This window comes from Stylophora pistillata, chromosome 3, assembly GCF_964205215.1.
Source record: "Stylophora pistillata chromosome 3, jaStyPist1.2, whole genome shotgun sequence".
Classification (NCBI taxonomy): domain Eukaryota; kingdom Metazoa; phylum Cnidaria; class Anthozoa; order Scleractinia; family Pocilloporidae; genus Stylophora; species Stylophora pistillata.
The window spans coordinates 33,212,815-33,236,244 of NC_142521.1; the positions used below are offsets into that span (position 1 = coordinate 33,212,815).

The window sequence follows — 23,430 nt, forward strand, 5'->3', positions numbered from 1 at the left end:
AACGAAGCTACAATTGGTATGTAAATTTCATCATAACGCATAAAGTTGCAATATATTGTAATTATCCCCCATTATTCCCGCTGTTACGGACGTACTAAGCTTCGACGTGATCGTTTCATGATGGCTAGGAATAGAACAAGCATTATTTTTCGACAGGTAAGTTGGAATAATCCCAAAATTGACTCGGAGAAATTGGTCTGTTGCAGCTTCCCCGTTCCAAGGTCTTATTCTTAAACTTCCTTCATTTGTTTCCCTACGTTGTGATTTGTCATGTCCATTTTCAAACGCATATCAAAACGATCCAGGTGTATGGATTTCTTTTCCATGCATTAATAATTTCCAGGGAACTCATGCTGCTGTAAATATCGACAAAAATGTGTGGACAACACGACGTAAAACTGAGGTAAAGGGTGAATAGGGGGCGTGTGTGTGGGAAGTGGCTTTTCAGTGTCAGAACACTAACAAGTGATTCGCTTTTAGCTTCTCCTAGCAGTCCCAATTTGTTACCCAGCAAACACACGAAGAGAATTATACAAACATGTCTTTTTTGCTGTGGGTTTTCATCCCTCAACAATTTTACAAGGATTAGTGTAAGGTACATGTAGCAATTTAGTGGAAAAGTCGGTTTTTCTTATCGTCTGTTCAGAGATAACGGATTTATTTTGTGAAATGAGTAAGATAATTGTTTTTCCCCACTGATGACCATTTGCAATTTAATCTGTTCTTTTAGTTGTTTGACTTGGAGTCATTTACCTACACTTATTTACTGGGATGCCCCAAGACAAGGGTGGCAGTACTTATTGACCCTGTAGACACTCAGGTCAGTGGTAAGATGGTTATAAATAGATTTTGCTTGTTATACTCAATGGATCAATACTCTGTATGTACCTGTAAATTTTTTATCATTATTGCAGCCATCATCCTCATTATCATCCCCATTGTCTTTTTTCTTGACCGGCAGACTTGAATTACAGGTTAAAAATCATGCCACCTTCTAAGCTCACATTAACATTTTAATTTGCAGGCAGAGAGAGACATTAGAATAACAAAGGAAATGGACCTTAAACTTATTTATGCAAGTTAGTAATTGCAAATATGTTCCTTATAATAATAATAACAACAGTTTATTAACCCATTAATGGCCGCAGCTTTTGTGGAAAACTGTGCTTTGAAGCTAGTCAAGCAGATTTCGGGTCACTGTTGTGGTTTTAAAAGCTCAAACTTACCAAAAACCCCTTGACAGCTCATACACGTACTCGACGGCCTTTCGATCCAAATGAAAAATGGCGGCCTGAAAATCTCGGGCATGCACAGACAGCAAAATTTCGAGATTTTTGGGTTGAAAAGTAATGCCCCACTTTCGACTGTTACTTTTCTCTCTTTCTCCTGCCCTTTGTTTCCCCTCTCCTTGCCTGAAGTTTCTCCTCACTTGCTGGAAATTTAGTAGGCTTCATTTTGGTGTCGAGATTTTTCAGGAAACTACTCATTATTTTCAAAGCACATGCTCAGAAAGGTAGGTGGGTAATGGAACAAGATTTTCGTGCAGATTTTCAGGTCAAAGTTACATGGTTTTTTGGCTATTTCTCCAATCTCCTTCACTCAATTGCGCTCATTCTGGTATCATTTGTAAGATATTTTCAACCTCTTCAAGTACGTGCTCAAAGTCGTGCTCCAGGGTTAAAAGTGATGACGTCACAAGGCGAAGAAAGGGTGTGGGTCCCCATGGGCGTCTACAGGCGCACTGGATGTCAATAGGTTAAACTCCCTTGCAGTAACTTACTGAATTAACAATTTATATTAATACAATGAAAACTTAATAAGATTGACTATGTACATTTCTGTATACATTAAGTACAAAGTATATATGTTGTGGTTCAATTTTATCCTTGGTTTAAATTTTATTTTCCATTGTTTTTGGTTATGGTAATGTATGATAATAGGGTTCAAACAATGGAAAATAAAATTTAAACCAAGGATATAATTTGAACTACAACATATACACTACACCAGAACACGTATCACATTTTTTTAAAATACTTAAAAGTGAATAAGTCTTTGGTGCGTTTCATTCTACAGGTTCCCCTGCCTTCTGCAGAACTGTAAATGAGATTCAATGCATTTAAGTCATTTTGAGTTAATTTCAATCTCTTTTCATCAGTGAATACACATGTTCATGCTGATCATGTGACAGGAACAGGGATTCTGAAAAATCTCACAGGCTGCAAAAGTGTGATCTCTAAAATTAGTGGAGCTAAGGCTGATGTGTTTGTAAATAATGGTGACAAAATTGACTTTGGAGATCAGGTAATCATGGAATATTTATGATGATTTGATGGTAATTCAGTGTAAAAATGTTGATTTTTTTCTTCAACCATTCTTCATTAAAATGACAAATGATTGCTGTAACTCCCACAATCTGTTAGTTAATTTGCACCTCTAGGTATTAATATTACACATTTCCTTGTCAGGAGAATTAGGTGTTAGATCAAAAAAAACAACTCTTATCTTATAAGTTTGAATATTTCTCATTCCCATTCTTTACCTGTTTGCTGGATACTGTATGGATATTGTAGAGAGAGGTTGCAAGTCAATCGCTTTATGCACCAACATTATACACTGAATCAAAATATGGTGTCCAATTTAAATTGCCATTGTTCTGGACTCACTAGTCTCGTCTGAAACATGGAAGCACAAAAGGATTATCACATGTGTCCCCCGCACAGTGTTGTAAAGTGCATTAGAGCATTTACATGGAAATGCACCATAGAAATTGATCTATATTATTATTATTATAATTATTATTATTATAAAAACACAAATAAAGTTTCCATTATTATTATTATGTGTTAGAGGCTAGTGATTCCAGAATAATGGCAATTCAAATTGGATGCCATATTTTGATTCGGTGCATAATTGTCCTTTTTTTCAATATACTAGGTACTTGAGGTGCGTTCCACCCCAGGACACACCAATGGTATGTTCAAAGGCAGTTATTATTGACTGAATCGAAATATGGTGTCCAATTTGAATTGCCATTGTTCTGGACTTACTAGCCTCTCACACATTTGATAATCCTTTTGTGTTTCCACGTGAAGACAAGGCTAGTAAGTCCAAAACAATGGCAATTCAAATTGGACGTCTTATTTTGATTCAGTCAATAGGTAGAAATATAAAGTCTGTATTTTATAAGCCAAGTGGCTCATCTGACCTGTGCTTACCTCCAGTTTCCATAGCACGAAGTCACTAGGAGAATTTTTACTCCCCCCTGATGGGATGCTAGTCCAACACAGGGTTACCCCCCAGCATGAAATTTGCTGGTACCATTTAAACACCTGGGTGAAGAGAGGCACTGTGAGAGTAAAGTGTCTTGCCTAAGAACACGACACAATGTCAATGTCCTCAGCCAGGGCTCAAACCCAGATTGCTCAATACAGAGTCTAGTGCACTAACCATAAGGCTACCATGCCTCCCACTAAGTCTCTGTTATTATAATAGTTCTTTAAATGTTATTTGTCATTGTTTTATTAAAATAGTAATAATAATAATAACAATAATAATAATAATTGTCACTGCTAATTGCCATCGCAAAGTGCAGCAATGACGCAGCTCAACAAAGTCGAACCGAAAGCTTATTAAAGCACTGCTTTAGCTTCTCCACTCACTCTCTTGTAAAGCAATGTATCTATTGCTAACAGCAGACATATCTGTAGGTGTACTAAGATCATTGAGTTGGTGGTTTGCAGGTTGTGTGACATATGTGGATCATGCTGGTAGGATGGCATTTACTGGTGATGCCCTTCTGATAAGAGCTTGTGGAAGAACTGATTTTCAAGAAGGTACATGTAGTTATGAACTTGAATGCCTCAATAATAAAGGATCTAATGGCAGTTCTAGAAAATTTCTTTCTCCAGAAGGTCCAGTAGTCTCTCTGTTTCAAGTTTCAAAAGAAAGATATCTTGTAGAATTGGTGAAGGGCACAGTCTCTGATTATACACCCAGGTTGATGCCATACCCACAGCTATATAGTCTCCTGTTTTTCAATGATAGAACATCTAAGGATCTAATATAAAAGTCATAAGTTCAGCTCTTGTGCATTCTGGGAGCACTACATTTTGTAATTGGAACTTCTTTTATTGATATTAGTGTTACAGTAGTTATCCTGCAAGGCAGAATATGATTTTAGCCAGCAAGTGCTCCATATTTTCTTCATGAAGATTGCTGCCACCTTTGATTTTTACGTACAGCAGCAGAAGGCTGGGCGAGGTAGAAATGTGTACCAAGGGTGTGAGCGACACTCAAAAGGAGGAAGAGGTCAAAATACCTTCAAGAAAGTTTTCGTGATGGTTTTTAGAAGAATTATGACATACAGTTACATGAGTTACAATATTGTGTTGTAATAAATGTATTTTAGCAAATACTTATGGTAATGACTAGTCGTTGCTTTCTTTTAGGGAATCCTGAGACACTGTATGAGTCTGTAAGGAATCAGATCCTCTCTCTTCCAGAGGACTACATGTTGTATCCAGCACATGATTATCATGGTGGGTTCAATGTTTGAAATTTTGCTCAGATTGTTCAAATACAGTTTTAGTTGGAAGTTCAGAGCGCGCCATTAAGCAGGGAAACATTAAGTTTGATATTTTATCAACTTTTTCACATTGAGGCATGCATTCATTGAATCTAGTTTATTTTTTTGGAATCACAAAGGAATTTCTCAATTGGTGGTGGTTGCTTCAATTTTAGGTGTGACCACTACAACTGTCGGAGAGGAATTGAAGTATAATCCCCGCTTAACCAAATCTAAGAAGGAGTTTGTAGAAATCATGGAACAACTGGGGTTAACAAGGCCAGCTAAAATGGGTAATTAAGTCTCTTAATTCCTCCATGTATTGATGAAACTTTACAGGTTTGTTTCTAGGCACTCAGATTCCTTGTAAGGAACTACTGAAATAAGAAACATCTTTATTGACTGGCTGGCTATCATATTGACTGAACTACTGACTGACATGAGAAGACACGGTGGCCTCATGGTTAGTGTGCTCAACTCTGGTTCAATTTGTCTGGGCTCCAGTTCTGGCCAGGGACATTGTGTTGTGTTCTTAGGCTGAAGACACTTTCCGGCTCACAGTGCCTCTTTTTACCCAGGCATTTAAATGGGTACCAAAAAACTCCTTGTCGCTTCATGCTACAAAAACCGGAGTTAAGCTCTGGCCTGTTGGGCCACTTGGCTCATAAACAGACTTAACCTGAGGCTTTTTTTTTTTACTGACTGACAGATTGACTCGTGTGATGTTTCTGATTCAGCAGCTAGCATTACAGCCATTTAATAGGCTAACTAGCCAAAATAATGACTTCAGGATGGAAAGAATAACTGACTGACTGACGAGCCTGATGCATGACCAGATGGCCAGCCAAATGAAAGGCTGGCTATCTGACTTGCTGATTAGGAGACTGGCTGGCTGACCGACTGACAGACTGAATAACTTGCTGACTAGGCTAAACTTATTTACTGACTGAGGGACTGGCTGGCTGACTTGCCAGTTGATTGGCTGTCTGTGGGACCAGCTGGCTGGCAATTACTGATTGATCCATTGGTTTTTGACTGATTTTATGGCATTTTCCGTTCATCAACAGATGAAGCTGTGCCTATAAATGTCATGTGTGGCCCAAGCCAACTGGGTGAGTCACGTCAAAGGATGGATAAGTGACCCTTGAAGACTGCAATGGGCCAGACCACCAAGTGGGAATTGGTGACATGATAAAAAGAATTCAACCAGCAGGATTAAAAAAAAAATCAAGCTCAGCTTAACAATTTAGCAAAGTCATGGAACATAGTGGCCATAATACCCAAAAATGGTATCTTAACACTAACAAAATGCATCATACAACAACAAACATATGAAACATATGTATGAACTGCGGTTATGAAACGTATATGTGCACGATCCTTCGCAGTAAAGCACTATTTGAGCAATAGTGAAAATCAGACCTGAAAAAAATTTCAGGCCTGTACGGGATTCGAACCACTGACCTCTGCGATACTAGTGCAGCGCTCTACCAATTGAGCTAACAAGCCAACTGGGAGCAGGCCATCAAATTAATTCGACATAAACCCGTAGATGATAAATCAAACAACAACAAACATATGAAACATATGTATGAACTGCGGTTATGAAACGTATATGTGCACGATCCTTCGCAGTAAAGCACTATTTGAGCAATAGTGAAAATCAGACCTGAAAAAAATTTCAGGCCTGTACGGGATTCGAACCACTGACCTCTGCGATACTAGTGCAGCGCTCTACCAATTGAGCTAACAAGCCAACTGGGAGCAGGCCATCAAATTAATTCGACATAAACCCGTAGATGATAAATCAAACAACAACAAACATATGAAACATATGTATGAACTGCGGTTATGAAACGTACAACGTTTGTTGTTGTTTGATTTATCATCTACGGGTTTATGTCGAATTAATTTGATGGCCTGCTCCCAGTTGGCTTGTTAGCTCAATTGGTAGAGCGCTGCACTAGTATCGCAGAGGTCAGTGGTTCGAATCCCGTACAGGCCTGAAATTTTTTTCAGGTCTGATTTTCACTATTGCTCAAATAGTGCTTTACTGCGAAGGATCGTGCACATATAAAAATGCATCATGTTAACTCAATTGAAATATGCACCAACTTGTCAACATTCCCCATTCGATATTACCTGGTTTAAGCCAAGTAAGAACTCTTCGAAGAACCAACCAAGCTTGGCTCTCAAGGATTAAGGAAGAAATAGCATGTGTCCTATGTGAACTCAGTGTTAATAAGGCTTTTTGCTACAATATATATGCCTTATTGGCCAAGCGTGAGGTCGAGATGGCTGGACATTGGCCGAGTCCTTTTTTTTTTTGTTTGTTTTTTTTTTTTTTGCGTTTTATGCCCGAGTCGAAGTCGAGGTCCATAAAAATGAAAAAAAAGAACAAGGCTAGTATCTAGCTATCTTGACCGAGCAATCTTGGCCAATAAAGGATTTACTATATTACAAACATATTTCGCTTTGATAAGAATCAAGAATGGCTTGTTTATTTCGAGAGCCAGGAAAGATAGCCAACTAGGGAAAGATAAACTAAATATAGCACAATAAACTAAAGAGGGTCGTTTAATTTTTCTGTATTTTGAATGTCTTCTACCGCTGTTTGCGACTTCGTTGCCGACATTTTACAAAAGTTAAGGTTGTAAGTCCGCCCCACGCACTTTTTTCCTTGCGCAGGATTTAAGCGGGTAATACCGAGCCCTTGCCCGTTCGGGTAGCCTATTAAAACACAGGATTCGCTCCATCTTGCCCGCCGGCGCTGCCAGCTATTTAATATGGTATTGCTTGAGTACTTCGAACTCAGTCCCCGGCGATGAAAAGCTTTGTTTTTTGCCTGCTGAAACCAGTATTCGAGACTTTTTTTAATTCAGGGTAAAAACGTAATAAGGTTCACAAAATTTAAGATTTCCAGCCCGGTAGTGACGTACGTTCCTTTTTATCGCTGAGGTTTATTCCACCTGAAATGTCCTTTACACTATCTCATTTTGGAACTCCACCATAGCTGATACAATTTAACTCATCAGAACACCTGGGGCACTGCATGGCTAGCTTTGTGATATAGAGACACAAGCCAAAAGTAAACTGCCCACTCAGCGTTTGTAGAATATCACTCAAGTGACGTTACTAGAACACCTGGTGCACTGGCTAGCTTTAAGGTCGGCACACACGAGGGGACTAGTCCCTGCGACTAGTCCCAGCGACCAGTTTCATGCGACTATAAGTCCCTTCGTGTGAACTACACATTTCTGTGGTCGCAGGGACCAAAATTTGGTCCCTGCGACTGGTCGCACGAATTCAAACTGGTTTGAATTCGTGCGACCAGTCGTAGGGACTTGTCGCATGAAACTAATGTTTGTCCCTTCGTGTGAACTGTTTGTGCGACCAGTCCCTGCGACTAAACGGTAAATAAACCAATCACGGGTCAGTGTGATTTGTAAACATTGCAGTTTCTATGAATTTTCTCTGAATTCTATATTTTTACAACTGAAGTTCTGAATAAAAAACTATTTCTAGTTTTGTAAACATATACAGATGTCTTGGAGCCGTTTAGATGGAATTTTTACCCTATTTGACTCTGTCAGTTAAACAAATAAAACAAAACAAAAACGGAACACGCAAAAGCATAAATAATCCGACTGAATAATTGTAGTTCATTTGCGTTGATGTTTAATGGTGCTACAATGAAAAGTTACCAAATTTACATTGTTTTCGTGTGACGCCCCAGACTAAGAAACATCTTCTGCCTCTTAATTTTCCTATGTTCTTGTGCAATTGAGTGCCCTCGTGTGAACGCCTTAAGGGACTAGTCCCTGCTACCGGTCCCCTCGTGTAAACCCTTCAAAGACTTGTCGCCGAGGCTTGTCGCACGGACTAGTCGCACGGACTAGTTCCCTCGTGTGTGCCGACCTTTATTATGGTATAAAGACACAAGCCAAAAGTAAACTTGCCCGGCCCACTAAGCAAGGAATATCACTAATGTGAGGTCTTTTTTCAGCTTCAGCCCGGCTAAAGTTACAGTAAGATGTGTGCCCCAAAACCTCGAGATAACGAACCCTCGATATAACCAGCCGATTTCCCCACTCTTATGGCACTTCGTTAAATGGAGGTTCCACTGCACTAGTTATTTTGTTAGGAGATTGGGAAGGAGATGCTTCTTTTTACAGATGGCGGACAGATTGTTTAAAAGAGCGGATCAATTTAAGTGGACTTTTATAGAGATAAGTGCTTAATTTTGTTTCTTGGAATTACAGAATCATTGGTGCAAAGATTTGCGTAGAAAGTTTTTGGATAATTATTATTCGTGATGCGTGAAAAGGTCAAATATGTTGTGACTGAGTTTACAAAGGGGTATAGGGGACCCTCTAACCTCATACTTTCTAAAACGAAGCATCCGTCTAAAGTTTTCTTTGTCGAATAGCTGTAATATTCTGAAGTATGGACTATACGGAAATCTTGCCACAATTGCTTTTAGTACAAATACTACAAAATTATTCTAAATGCGTTCTGCAGAGTGTATCCCCGGAATCACCATAATGGCGTCACTTTGATCCCTCAGTGACTGCCTACTGGACGCTGCAGTAGCGTACGTTTGCAAGATTGTCATTCATGAATTATAATTTCAGCACGATGTCCAATCCTTTTCGTCGTATATATTTATTGAATCTAATATGTTGCATGTCAAAATTATTGCCAATTTGCCGCCTTTATTAAAGTTATTGATTCAATTATACTTATTCAAGTTTTGTGGTCTTCTGCGATAATCATAGGTGCCGAACTTTTTTATCCATGAAAACGATGTTACTTTATTAATGATAATCTATGCATACTTCCAAGAAACCTGACTGTGTTCACGATCATCCTCAAGCTAGTATTAAAACGTTCAACTTTTCCGATAAACTAGTAAGAAAAATTAATCTATCATATTAAAACATCGTGAATAATTTAAATCGCGAAAAGAAACCTGAGGTCTTTTGAACCAAGTTACACTACCCAGATCCACTTGAAACTGCTAATCTAACATGCTCAAGTTTATTCAAGATAAAGTTTGAAATTTCCTGCTCCAACCGTAGTGGGGCTGAAGCAGTTACTGAAGGAAACATCCGTACAGCTCTGCCTTCATTGCTCGGTATTTGTTGGTTTGAGTCCCGGGCCAGAACCTCACGAAACGAGCCCTGATGTCCTGTGACAACACATGGGGAACAACTGTTTTCTGATCATTATTGCCTTGAAATACCTAAGAATAAATATCAAAAAGTTGATAGTATGTAAGAAGCTACCGATTTTTCGTCAGAATTACTTAAAACATTTCTATCTTTGCCCCTTTCCAATGTTTGTAGCGAAAAAAACTGGACCACCGAAAAGCACTCAACCTGGAAAGGAGGGCGGGATGTTTCAATAAAACTTGACGGGAATGGATTTTCAGATCGTTTGATTAATTCATTCTTCGATCCAATTTAATCAAAGAATAACGAAAACTGCCAAACACCGTTCTATGACTTTTCTCCAGGTTCAGGATATAGAATAATGTGACCTTTGAGGGAGTATCTTACCAAGTACTTGGTTTCATCTGATGTATCAGATACCAGACAAACAACTCACCTTCATATCATCGTTCTCCTTATATGTCACCCAGTCAGTCTCTCCGTTGGCACGTGATGAAAGCGTGTATGTCCTTGCCCAGCGATAGGCACCACGTTTCCCCTGAGTAGCGATTTTTTTTTATCCCTGCGTCTTTTCCAAGGTCAACTCGAACCCAGGGATTTGAGTCACTGTGATCTGCAGCCCATGCAGAAGGGGAGTTGAGGCGAACACGGTTGGGACGTGCATTCTCGTTCCCAAACGATGAAGCAGTTATGGCTAAATCTGGGATTCTTTTATCTTCCAGACCTAGGGCCTCCATGCATACTTAAGAAGAGCAAAACTTTGTGTCAATGTAAAATGGGGTTGACAGGTCTACACGACTCCCCAGCGCGTGTTTAGAGTAGCCCATTCAAAGTTTGGCCCCATTGAGTATGTCTTTGGGCGACCGTCCTCTTTTGTAAGATACGAGAAACGGATTTTTGTATATTTCGTTGATTAGTGGTTGTGTTTCTATTAAATGCCAGTGTCTGGTCAGTTCCAGTGTCGTTTTCCTAAAGACAAAATAAACGAATGAACAAAATAATATAAGAGTTGAATTGGCAATTAATTAATAATTTGTTTTCTGACACGCTGTTTTATTCTCTCATTGGACTGCTTAGTTATACTAAAGAACACAAGGTGTCCTCAGGAACATAATCATCATGATTTTGTTGAATATGTTTTGTTTTGGGAGTTTCCATATCTTTGTGGGTGAAACTTCGGCATAGTGTTGCACTCAGCAGGAGACGTAAACATATATCATGGTAAATTCGAGACATTTTCTTGAGAAAAGATTGTGTTTCAGTGGGAAACCTGGTAAAAGCCTAAAATTAAGAAAAAACAAATCTTGATTTTCTACTCTTGGCTTCCCCTTTCAAAGTAAAATCAAAATAAGAATTCAAGATAACCACATCACTTGTGGGGTCGAATACCGAGATTCCCTTTATGAACATTTCAAAAGCAATTTCTAAATGTGAACGTAAAGGGCATGACAGGACGGAAAACGCGTGCACTGTAAGTACCTCCCGTTGTCCCATACAAAGCCTTAGAAGGCTTTGCAAGGGACAACAGGAGGTACTTACAGTGCACGCATTTTCCGTCCTGACGTGATTGATTATATGTAAGCCTCAGATGAAAATTTTGAAATTCTTCGCTAAAAAACTTCGCCTATTGCATGCGTTTTTCTTACTCCTTTAAGTCTCTTTTTACGTATTGCGCAAGTTTAAGGTTTCTGCAGAAGTTCTTCCGAGAACTTTTTGCTGAACTAGGATGGTTTAAAAGTTTTTTTTTCCCATTTTCACCATTCTTTGTTAGAACGTTTTGGCACGCCTTTACGTTGATGCTCAAGAGGTATTTCGAGAAGGCTTGATCCATTACAAAACTCGCCAAATATATTTTTGCCCACACCTCTGGATATCATGACTCATTTTAAAAGGAAGCTGCGCTAAGTTTTGTACAACCCCCCCCCCCCTCAATCTTCTTTATCCCTACCCACGCACAGAAGATTTTTTTTTTGTTTTTTTGCCTTATTCTGTCTATTTCAACCAAATTTTTCTTCCGTGCTTGTAAACGGAGCGAAGTTTATCTTCCTCTTGGTAAAAAACTAACTCCAGATATTTTTATGTAGCCCATTCATAAGTCATACGATTACTTGTAATTTCAGATTCCGAAGTCAAGACTTACTTGTGAATTAGGTCTCAAAAAAGTGAAACCTTATTTTACCTTGCCTGTAGCTCTTCCTTATCCAACTTCGCTTACGAGTGATTACCATTCAAGAGATCTCCTAGTCAGTTGAAGAAGTCAGAAAGTTATTTGGGACGCTCATTAAACCAAACTAATTTTTGAATGTTCAGAAATGATATCCTGGCTTGTTTTGGCTCAGCAACCTGTAAGGTATGAAAATAAGGTCCAGCTGAGCGGAGTGTAATCATGCAATGATAGCAAGCTTTGTTAGTTTTAACGGCCATAGGGGTTGAGTTACCATTGAGGATTATTCGATGATCATTCATAACCAAACACTCCTGGTAGTGTAAAAGAATGAAAATCTCCTATTATCTAGAAGTATAATCACACTTTTAGCTTTGTTTCTTTTTTATATCAAGAGCAAAATTAATTTTTGATGATAAACATGAACATGTCGTAGTTATATCTTAAACTTGATAGCATTGAACCTATTTTCATTTTGGAACCATCCCGTCTTTATGTTTCCTGTGTGATCTTACCTCGCTTGTCGCTCTTGCTGGATTTAGTCATGCTGTTATTATTTTGTCGCCCTTAGTCTGTTTTGTATTATCTCTGAATTTATCATTTCTAATTTTTAGAAATGACATCCTGACTTATTTTGGCTCAGCAAGCTTTAACACATGAAAATAAGGTCCAATTGAGCGGAGTGTAATCGTACTCTGAAAGGAAGCTTTATTAGTTTTTTAACAACCATAAGGGTTCAGTTACTAGAGGAACAAAATTGTAGAATATAGAAAGGACCGAAATTTCGAGCTAGATATACTCGAAATTTCTCTGCTCCATAACAAGCCGTTTCGTAGGAGAAGTTCCGTCGCTCGACCCGCTTATCTTTATAATAACTTTTCGTAAATTTCGGTTTGCAGACCCATCATCCAAACGCCTACTTGGCGAATGGGTCCCCGGCACGTACAGACAAAAAATTGGTGTCGTCATTACTCCCTTATTATCTCTCACTGAAACAAAGAAGATATTACATTTTTAAATAGATATGATTAAAAAGCTTTTCAGTTTTGTGTGAATAAAAGCATTGTACTTTAAAGAAAGGATCCTCTCTTGGTCTTGTCGATCTATGTTTCATGGCACAAAATCTTTCATGCATAACTAACAGCTTGATAAATACAATTCGGGAAAGATGTGCATAATTCATGTTGAACGATCAAACGTAACCCAAAGTTATGGACTGAGAGGAAATGTAGGTGTTTGTTGCTTTGTAACCTCCTAGCATGCATGCCTTACACTTGAAGGCCTTGTGTTTACTTTCTCTGAAAAATTTTTTTTCTTTCTGCTACTTAATCTTATAAATAAGGATTTGAGTGCATTCTGCTCTAAAAGAGGGAAATGCTCCAACTTCAGTGGCTCTAGCCCTGATATGGGTTCATTCTAAAAACAGTATCTTTTCAATCAATGTCAGTTTTGTTCGAAGGCTACAGTTCAACAGAAGAGTTTGATAAAAGAGACTGGATTAAATAATTTCGAAAGGGAAATTCTTGTTTTCCAAGAAACAGACACATTATTTGCTTCTGGACGGTGTACTCATACAAAAGTGCATTCCCCTATACGGACCAAAGTGAATTCGGCTTGAATTCCTTTACTATTTTTACAACATACTCACGATGACCCCTACATACATAACCCCACCACTCTTAGTGAAATGGTGTTCTTTAAACCACTTAAATAGTACACTATCAGTTTTGTTCATAAACTGATAGTGCCCATTTGTGCACATTTTTAAATGTTTTTAAATCAGTGGATTACTTTGTGATATAAATGTTGCTCGGCTTTTGACACAACCGGCTTACAAGACCCAGATCAACCACGTACTTGTGATCTAACTGACTTGAGTTAGTTTCCTGGTCAGTTTAAACATTGAATTTGCTGTTCTAAAAAAGTATTAGGTTGAAGCAGTCATTGGAGGAAACAGTCGTACAGCTCTGCTGTCATGGCTCTTTATTTATGGGTCCAAGTATTAGGCCAGAACCTTACGAAATGAGCCCTGATTTGCTGTTGTAACACATGGGAAACCACTGTTTCCTGATCATTGTTTTCTTGAAATAACTGAAATGTCATAAAATTTCATACATATCACGCTTAATCCTCGTCAGACTTGTTGAAATATTTCTCTTTTCACCCCTTTCTAGCATTAGTAACGTAAAAGGTTGGACAAACTGGAAAACAAAGTTGAACCTTGAAAGGGACGGGGATTTTTCATCAAAATTTAATTGGGGTTACAACTAATTGATTGATTTTCAGATCAGTCGTTTTTTTCTTAATCTTCTTATAGATTCAATACTGTAAAGAATCATCGGATAAGAAAAAAGGTCCCTCGACTTCTCTCTGGTTCGATAATGGAGAAAAGATGACTTTTATGCGATTATCCTACCAAATACTTGGTATTATCAGATATATTAAATCTCAAACAAATTAGACGACTCACTTTCACATCATCCTTCTCTTTATACGTCACCAAATCAGTCTCTCTGCTGGTACGCGAGGAGAGCATGTAAGACCTCACCCAGTGATATGCACCCCATTTACCCTGGGTAGCGATTTTCTTGATCATCGCATTGTTTCCGAGGTCAACTTGAACCCAGGGCTTGGAGTCAACGTGGTGTGCAACCCATGCAGAAGGCGAGTTAAGGCGAATACGATTGGAATCTGCATTCTTGTTCACAAACGATGAAGCAGTTATAGTTCAATCTGGAATTCTTCTATCTTCTAGACCAAAGGCCTCAATGCATGCTTTCAAAAAAAAAGGTAAGCAGCAATTGTTTGAAAAAAATTACCACCCTTCCAATGTTGGAATATTTCCCTGTCTCATTGTAAAATGTTGGAGCAAATACTTCATCTTATTTCCTCATCTCCTTTGCCACCATCCTCATCACCAAGGCTGAGATATAAAGAGAGTAAATATAGTGCTTCTCTCCCTTCCTCTCCCCCCCTCAAAAAAAAAACAGTTGTCTCCACTGTCCTGTCAAAACATAGAGAAATATGTATTGATAGCATTATTTTCCTTGTAATTGGGATTCCTTTTAAAGGAATCATACGACAATAAAACAACAACATAAACAGCAGTACCATCACCACCACCAACAACAACAGTAACAGCAACAGCAGCGGCAACAAGAGCGGCAGTAACAGCAACAACAACAACAACAACAACAAAAACAACAATTGCGGAAAAGAAGACAACCACAAACAACAACAACAACAACAACAATAAAAAACAAAACCAATATCAGGAACAACATCAGCAACCACAAAGGCAGCGACAGCAACAATAATAGTAGGAAAAACAACAACAAATAAAAACAACATAAACTACCAAGGAATAGCGAAGTGCTTTCCCTTCGATCCCAGGGTTATCCTTCCTGAAAAAGTTGTAGGTCTCATCCTTCTTTTTTATTCAAGCTTTGTCATAAATTTGAAAAACTGTAATTGTCTCCTACGCCGTTGGAGCTTCATGACAGTTGGATACACAAGACTACCCTCTACAGAAAAAAACCTAACCTTTCCATTTGCTCCCGCCCACCATAAGCTGGCAGATCTCCTTCTCGCCCTTCACATTCAGTATCATAATAACAAGGGACTTGAAAAGCTTTGGTCATGTACATTGCTAGTTCAAAATCCAACATCTTTTCTGGGGCCGAAATCGTGCTCATGTTATTCAACTCACAAGTCTTTGTATTTTTGTTTTTCTTTTGAATGGAGTAGGTTGCTCCTCGGCATTGTGTGACTGAAGATAACGCGTCACGTACTTGGCAATACTGGTAATCACAAGGACGTTGTTAGGACGCCTATCGTGAGGAGCTTGGTCATTGTTTTAGAAACAAAATAAAGGACCGCCAAGGACAGAAATGATGGAGTTATTGATAAATGAATTCCTCTGAAATGATTCAAGAGAAGACGTTGTTTTGGAAGTCTCAGCAAATTAGTTTTGTCTGGGGAGTTTTGGTTTAGTGATCTTCATTCTTTTGCAGATGAGCGCTTCACGTTAATAAAGAAGTATGATATGGCAAAAAATAGACAAGCCAAAGTATATATAGAATACAGGAGATATTTTATTAAAAAAAGAAAGCAAGAAATTTTAGCGCGAATGTACTTTATTATATATCTTTTTTTAAAAAAATAGGATTAAAAGGAAAATGCATTCTATTCGTTTTCACTTTTTGTCTAATCTTTCACGTGAATAATTCAAAACTCGTGGATTCGTCTAATCAGTATATTTTTGTCTGGGAATTAGCTCTTTCGAACTAAATTAAGGTATTTGTGTTTTTTTTATTTTCAACCTTAGATGAAATTTTACAGGTTTTCTCTGGGAAGAGTTTACACTGACTGAAACCAATCCCTTTATACTGACTTTCCCAGAATGAGCAAGTTTTTTACCTCATCGAGACTGTATCCATGAAGTTACAGGAAAATTGATATTTTTTGCAAGACGTATATCCCTTTCAACTATTCTTCAAAAGCAACCGAGTAAAGCTTTTCTTGCACGCCTATAACTTGAATATTAGAAGGTAATGCACACGTAGTTGGAGAAAGTTTGATTTCTTCCATAACAGGCCATGTATAATTAAAATTGTCCACTCCGCTTTTTTGCTCGTTTTAAAAAGGAGCCGCGTTAAGCTATGTGCTACTGTTCCTTTTCTAGATTACTTTTTCAATATTAGTGTTCATCTATTCAACCAAACGTAAACGTTTCGCGTTTTCCTTCAAGGGAAGGTCAATTTTGAATGTCGCTGCAAACAACGCCGATTATCGTTAACTGAAATAGTGCCGCCCTTATTTACTTAATCATGCAATAAATGTATATTTCGCTTAAAAAAAATTAGCATTCAAGTCAGGTTAGATATATGTAAGGAAAATAACCTCTCATTACTTCACACAACTTATCTGAGTCTTTTCCTCTGCATCTTCACGTCCCAGTAATTCAAACTGAGGTAAAAAATAAATAAAAAAATATTTCATGGTTAGTAAAGAAAGACAGCGATTTCCTTGAAAATTAAATATAACTGAATCAAATTAGGCCCAATAATGTTTTCAGTGAAGAATACAAGGTATTGTCGAACGTGGGGGTGCACAAAAGTTAAAACATTTGTATGATCATTCATCATTCAACAAATCAACCAAACAAGTTGAATGCGTACGGATCTACTTAGCTATAGCTCAAGTTATCATCAAATTTTCATCTTTTTCTGTCCTTTGACCGGTTGGGTTAGCCCCTGATTTTAATAGACAAACGTAAAACTACGTATGATGTGCGATCCTCGCAGTAGATAGCGCTATTTATGCAATAGCGAAAATCAGACCTGAAAAAAATCAGGCCTGTACGGGACTCGAACCACTGACCTCTGCGATACTAGTGCAGCGCTCTACCAATTGAGCTAACAAGCCAACTGGGAGCAGGCCGTTAAGTTGATTCGTAATAAACCCATGAAAGTGATAAATGAGATGCAATGAATATATGAATATACGAATATATGAATATACTGGCCTGCTCCCAGTTGGCTTGTTAGCTCAATTGGTAGAGCGCTGCACTAGTATCGCAGAGGTCAGTGGTTCGAGTCCCGTACAGGCCTGATTTTTTTCAGGTCTGATTTTCGCTATTGCTTAAATAGCGCTATCTACTGCGAGGATCGCACATCATACGTATCTAATACCGCAGTTCAAAATATATGAACTTCATATATTCATTGCATCTCAAACGTAAAACTCCAACTGCAATGCGTCAAATCTAAACTTTGAACAAAAGAGCTTTTAACCAAGATTTTTTTCTTCAATTTGGAATTGCCAGGAACACCTCGATTTCTTTGTGTTCGCAGTTTTCTGTTTGAATTGTTATGTGTACTGTACTCGCCTATGAAATGACACTTGATCAGTGCTAAACAGTAGAGATTATATGAATAGTAAGAGTCAAAGTGAAAAGGTAACGAATAACACTGACCTCTTCACTCAGTTATGCATGAACTCTGACGGATATATGCTCCTCCAAAATAAAGGACAGTGAGGTAATGAGGGGAAGCCTTGAAAGTTATGCTACGAAAACCAAAGCTATTTACAATCCAATATAAAAATAATGATTAAACAAACACGTGAAGTACATTTTCCACAATTTTAGGCATATCCAAATATTGGAATTGTTCGTTGCTCGTAATGTCTACCGTAAAGTTTAAGCTGACTGCAGGACAAGAATTGTTTAGAGCTAGAAAAAGTGGTTTTATTTACAGAAGAGTTCCTATAATTAACGACGAAGTTGTAATATTTTATACTTCATTTTTTATCATATGTGTTTGTAAATATTCCGTAATTCAGCCTATGGCTCCAAAGTGTTTATAATAAAGTATCTATCTATCTGTGCCGGGCGAAGTTCCACCCGCTGAGAATCAGGTATCTGTTCTCATTTCAACTTTCGTTATCTACTATTCACAGACTGGAACCACCATACAACCGCTAACTAATTTTGGACTCGATAACAAAGTAGATAAACAAAGTAGAGATCACGAGCCAGTTGGAGACTCAGAAATCGAAAGAAATATATGCTAACCTACGGTTTAGTTTCCGTTCTCAGGAGCAACTGAGGTAATATGTTTGTCTTCGAAAATTAGCAAGGTTTCTCAACCTCGCAGATGAAAGGTTCAAGATTAATAATTTGCTAATAACGCTAGCTCTCTGAAGACGTTGCTAGGTATCATCCAGTCTGTTTGCATTGTTAGACGTGATGAATAATGAACGATAAGATGGAGCTTTTAGTGCGCTCCCACGCTTAGCGATGCGTTGTTTGTATTCCTTATGAAAGACACCCCGTTGTGTTTCAATTTGATTTGGTTTTATGTCTTTGCCCGAGAACTTTCTGTATTCTCTTACCAGCACAGACTTCATACAGCAAATTATTGACAAGTGTGGTTGCAAAAAGAGGGACTCACCGTTACGGTAAGCCAAAGTTTTCCTTTAAACAGATTTTATTTAGCTTTTGGGCTCCTCAGTTTAAAATGCATTGTGCTTAGTGACTGATGAAGGCGCTTCGAGAAGATTTTTGGAGTTCTTGGTTACAAGGCGCAAAAGCAACATGCCATTCTTCACTTCGAGGTGGGAAACAGCAATGTGAGTTTGGTTAAACCGATAAACATCAACACAGAAGAAAAGGAACTAATGCATGATTGCTGGAAACGTTTTTCCCACAAAACCGTCAAATAAGGCTTTGCGCTCATGTTTGTTTAAATTATTCTGTAAAAGGGAGCCGAAAAGTTCCACGGTCTTTCTTACCTAGTTTGCACTGTTCACGTATCGTCGCCAATATTTTCCAAAATTTACAAACTTTGTGAATCCGCTCCACGGCACTTTTTATTCTTGCGCTGGATCAATGAGGACAATCCCGAGTGGGCAATTAACAGGGGCATATCTGCCCACCCCGAGAGTAGCCAATCAGAACACAGTATTCGCTCCAAATTACCCACGGGTGCTGCCACCTCTATAGTAAAAACATGTAGCAGTGCGTTGTTTGTGCCTAACTTTTACAGAGGAGACTGGAACTTGTCTTTTGTGACTGATGAAGGCGCTACGGTGATGTAGTTGGAGTCCTTAGAATTAGTTTCATTCTCCTTTACATTCTCTGAATTGAATTCAACACAAATCTCCAGCTTTATATAATTGCAAGGGCTTTATCTTCAGTGGAAGATCACCAAACCAAACCTGTTTTTGATGGAAACTTTGCTGTTGTACAGGATTTGGAAAGGACTCAGTCAATTAATAGTAAAAAAGAAAACTAAAACAGCTCGTTTCCTTTACAAGAGAGAGAAAGAAGAAGTTGATATTGAGAATTTTTCCTTTTTCTTTATTCTTTTTTGTTTGTCTTTAGGACAATGCCTGCACACCTCACTAAAGACGCCATAGCAACTTCCATTGTGATTATATTTTGGCAAGTAGCTGTGTCATACTCTTCAGGTGCGCAATGCCAAAACGCAACCTACTCCGTTCAAAATCGCGTCCTTGCAGATTACGCGTTCATCACCGTACCATTTGCAACCATCAAATCTTGCGTGATGTTCTGCAAAGAGAAACCCAAATGTAAAAGCATAAACTATTACCAAAATACAGAGACTTGTGAATTGAACAACATGAGCGAGGTGTCGTCCCCAGAGAATATGATGGACTTTAAAACGGCCCTTTACATGACTATTTCCCCCTGTTACTATGACAACGAATGCAGAAATCAAGAGGAGATATGTGTGGCTGTTGGTGGCAGCAGAAAATGTAAAGGTAATGCTATCATCTGTTTTTTTTTTAACATTTCTCGATTTAATTTAAAAATCATTACTGAGGCTCTTATAGCCAAGATAATAACCACATCTGAAAGAATAACAGTTTTTTAATTGTTTTGTTTTTTTTACTTCATGACTTAATTTACGAAAAACACTCGTTATATTAACACTACTTTAAACAGGCATAGCACTACTTACACTAACACTACTGCTTCTCATGACCATACTCTTTTTGCAATATCGTAAAATTTTATCTTGTAGCAAGGTTTATCCAAAGAAATATGAAAAAAGTTTCGGGCTCGAAGACGAAGCAGGTCCGTTAGTCACTAATTTTGGTTTTGGTTGAATGATTCTGCAAATGGGACCTAATTACGTTAGAAAATTTTTTAAAGTTTCATGGTATGCGCAAATGCAAAAAGTCGAGGAAAGACCAAAACATCGTAGTCTGGTTGTATGAATTCAGCACCGCGCTTTAGAATTCTAAAAACTGTCAAATAAAACAACACCGAAGGAATTTATTTCTATTTTTAAAGAAACAACACTGCCTTGACAATTAAGGTCGTCGTCGTTGAGATATCCTTGTTTTAAAATTCTAAAACTTCTGAGTCTGCTTGACACTGGAGTCTATTGTCTTTTTAAGGGTGCATTATCTGTAGCATGTAATAGTTTCGTTTTTTTAATTTTCTTGTCATATGTATTGTCAATGGAACCCGATTCAATAAATTTTGAAAAAAGATGGAGCATGAAGGAATGGCACGAATTACCATACGTTTTTTTCGTCTATTTTGTTGGCGAATGGATGTAGCTGTGATTACATGTCTCTTTCTTCTTGTTTATGGTTGTGGTCATAATGTTTGGGTGGGGGGAGGGGTGGGGGGGAGGTTCACCATGAAGTGTTTGCTCCTCCAGTTGCAATAATCGGACTTGAATAATTTTGCCATCAATTGATTTAAAGAAGTACGGATAGGAACTCTTTGAAGAATTGAATTTTGGTCTTTTCTTGAAAGTATGTACTATGGAGGCCTTTGGTCTGGAAGATGGCAGAATTCCAGATTCAGCTATAAGTGCTTCATCGTTTGTGAACGAGAATGCACACCCCAGTCGCGTTCGCCTCAATTCCCTTTCTGCATGGGTTGCAGACCACAGTGACCGCAGGCCATGGGTTCAAGTCGACCTCGGAAACGATGCGATGATCAAGAAAATCGCCACCCAGGGGAAACGGGGTGCGCATCACTGGGTGAGGTCTTACACGCTTTCCTCACATGCCAACGGAGAGACTGATTGGGTGACGTATAAAGAGAATGATGTACCGAAAGTAAGTCAATTGTTTGGCATTTGATATATCAGATAAAATCAAGAATTTAGAGAGATAATCGCTTCAAAAAGGCACATCTTTCTAAATTCTGGACCCCGGAGAGAATTCATAGAAATTGTCTGGTAGTCTGTGTTATTATTATTATTATTATTATCATTATTATTATTATTATTATTACTGCTCTTGTGAGGGAACTTTAATGTCCTCTGTTGCTTTTATCCTTTATTTAAGTGAATCAATGATTAAGCTACTATAATGAGTTTATCGAGAGATCTGAAAATCAAACAATTAACCACAACTTTTCTCACATTTTATTAATTCTGTTCCCCTTTCAAGGTGAAGTTTTTTTTAGAAGTCAAACTTTTCTCGTCATACACTTTTGAAAGGGCGAAGAGAGAAATCTTTCAATAAATCAGATTTGAACTCGGTAACGTGATACTTATCAACTTTTATGATATTTTCAGGTATTTCAAGGTAACAATGATCAGAAAACAGTGGTTTCCCATGTATTGCTACAGCACATCAGGGCTCGGTTTGTTAGGTTCTGGCCAAAGACTTGGACCTTTAAATACAAAGCAATGAGGGCAGAGCTGTACGGCTGTTTTCTTCAATAACCCCGACAGCCCTACTACAGTTGGAACAGCAACTTTAAAGTTATATCTTTACCAGGGAATGAACACGAGCTAGTTGAATTTGCAGTTGCAGGTCACGAAATCTTTGTAGTGTTATCTGTTTCAAAAGACGGCAGGTTTACGAGATTTAAACAACTCACAATTTGCACAAATGGGTATAAACGTTTCTTTACATCAAGGATTATCATGTACAAATATTTCTAGGAAATATGCTCCTACTGTGATTATCTATCATGACTGAACTCATATACTTAAAGGTAACCGATAAAGTTGTGTACTCATTGTTATTCAAAAAATAATTATAATGATAATTACGTCACACGACTTATAAGATCAAAGAATGTACATAAAAAAAGGTAGTGAACCTGGTGCTGAAACGTTTCTTTTGTGGAAAACATTTTAGTAGGCGTTGGCTATTACAGCGTCCAAGCTGATCGGGGAACTCATTTGTTTACTGGGTTGAATACGGTTAAAATGATACAGTGACTGTACTAAAGGGCGAAGAAGCAAGTTTTGTATCTAGCCCCCACACATACACAGTCATTTTATAAAGAACTTCTAAAACTCTGGCGAGAACGAGAGATTACCTTTTAGAAGAATGCTATGTGGGTTGTACGTAAATCTTTCTACCATTATTTCTGTAATTCCAAGAAACAGATTAAGCTGTTATCCCCACAAAACTCCGCCCCAACTGATCCGCCATAGCAGAAAATCGGTACGCTATCTTTGATAAGATACATATTGTTCCCTGTCTCCTAGTGTGTTATCACCCCGAAAAATGCGTATGGAACCCCTATTTAATCGTTTCACGAGTTAAAAAACGTTTAAAAATACTCCCGCTTGATTCACAACAGACCTTGCACATCTCTTTAATGCCCTATTAATTTTATCCACACGCTTGAAGATTGAGAACTAGTTGCGTCATGTCAGTGATATTCCACATAAGATTATTGGAAAGTTTGCTTTTAGCTTCGGTGTCTAGATCATAAAGATATCCTGTAAGCCAGGTGGGCAGAAGAATGAGTTAACGAGTGTTTTGAAGCATAAATTAATGACATCCTTCCAGAGAGCCGATCAATAACACATTGTCATGTTTCCCAAGCATCCAGTGTGGGGGACAAATAAGACAATAACCTTAATTTTGATATTGACAAAACATGGTCATATGTCTCAAGCAGAACGTGAGTAGTCTATTCAAAATGTTTGATGTGCATGATTCTACTGCGAATGAATTTACGTTGCTAACTGGAAATACGAGTAAAGCTTTGTAACGTTTTTAGAAAGTCT

At 38.1% G+C, this 23,430-nt stretch overlaps 2 protein-coding genes and 1 pseudogene across 2 annotated transcripts; 2 read left to right on the forward strand and 1 right to left on the reverse strand.

The window, feature by feature from the left end:
- The first annotated feature begins 24 nt into the window (after positions 1 to 24).
- Positions 25 to 7,153, forward strand: LOC111331608 (uncharacterized). The gene is made up of 9 exons (XM_088752425.1): positions 25 to 156; positions 731 to 820; positions 1,025 to 1,079; positions 2,159 to 2,304; positions 2,938 to 2,974; positions 3,744 to 3,836; positions 4,452 to 4,541; positions 4,744 to 4,860; positions 5,635 to 7,153. Exons 1-9 carry the CDS (start codon positions 118 to 120, stop codon positions 5,706 to 5,708), a joined length of 741 nt encoding a protein of 246 aa, XP_088608551.1. The 5' UTR covers positions 25 to 117; the 3' UTR covers positions 5,709 to 7,153.
- A 5,943-nt stretch (positions 7,154 to 13,096) lies between these two features.
- Positions 13,097 to 18,817, reverse strand: LOC148735702 (lactadherin-like; annotated as a pseudogene).
- A 187-nt stretch (positions 18,818 to 19,004) lies between these two features.
- On the forward strand, positions 19,005 to 22,497 carry LOC148735703 (coagulation factor V-like). Its single transcript, XM_088752983.1, has 4 exons — positions 19,005 to 19,039; positions 19,794 to 20,194; positions 21,204 to 21,511; positions 21,976 to 22,497. The coding sequence occupies exons 1-4, from the start codon at positions 19,005 to 19,007 to the stop codon at positions 22,123 to 22,125; spliced, it is 894 nt and encodes a 297-aa protein (XP_088609109.1). The 3' UTR covers positions 22,126 to 22,497.
- The last annotated feature ends 933 nt before the right edge of the window (positions 22,498 to 23,430 follow it).

Coding starts and splice junctions, on each gene's coding strand:
- LOC111331608 (XM_088752425.1), top strand. CDS start 118: ATGATGGCTAGGAATAGAACAAGCATTATTTTTCGACAG. Junction 157..730: donor CAAGCATTATTTTTCGACAG/GTAAGTTGGAAT, acceptor CTGTTCTTTTAG/TTGTTTGACTTGGAGTCATT. Junction 2,305..2,937: donor AAATTGACTTTGGAGATCAG/GTAATCATGGAA, acceptor TCAATATACTAG/GTACTTGAGGTGCGTTCCAC.
- LOC148735703 (XM_088752983.1), top strand. CDS start 19,005: ATGCCATTCTTCACTTCGAGGTGGGAAACAGCAAT. Junction 19,040..19,793: donor TCGAGGTGGGAAACAGCAAT/GTGAGTTTGGTT, acceptor GTTTGTCTTTAG/GACAATGCCTGCACACCTCA. Junction 20,195..21,203: donor TGGCAGCAGAAAATGTAAAG/GTAATGCTATCA, acceptor TTTTCTTGAAAG/TATGTACTATGGAGGCCTTT.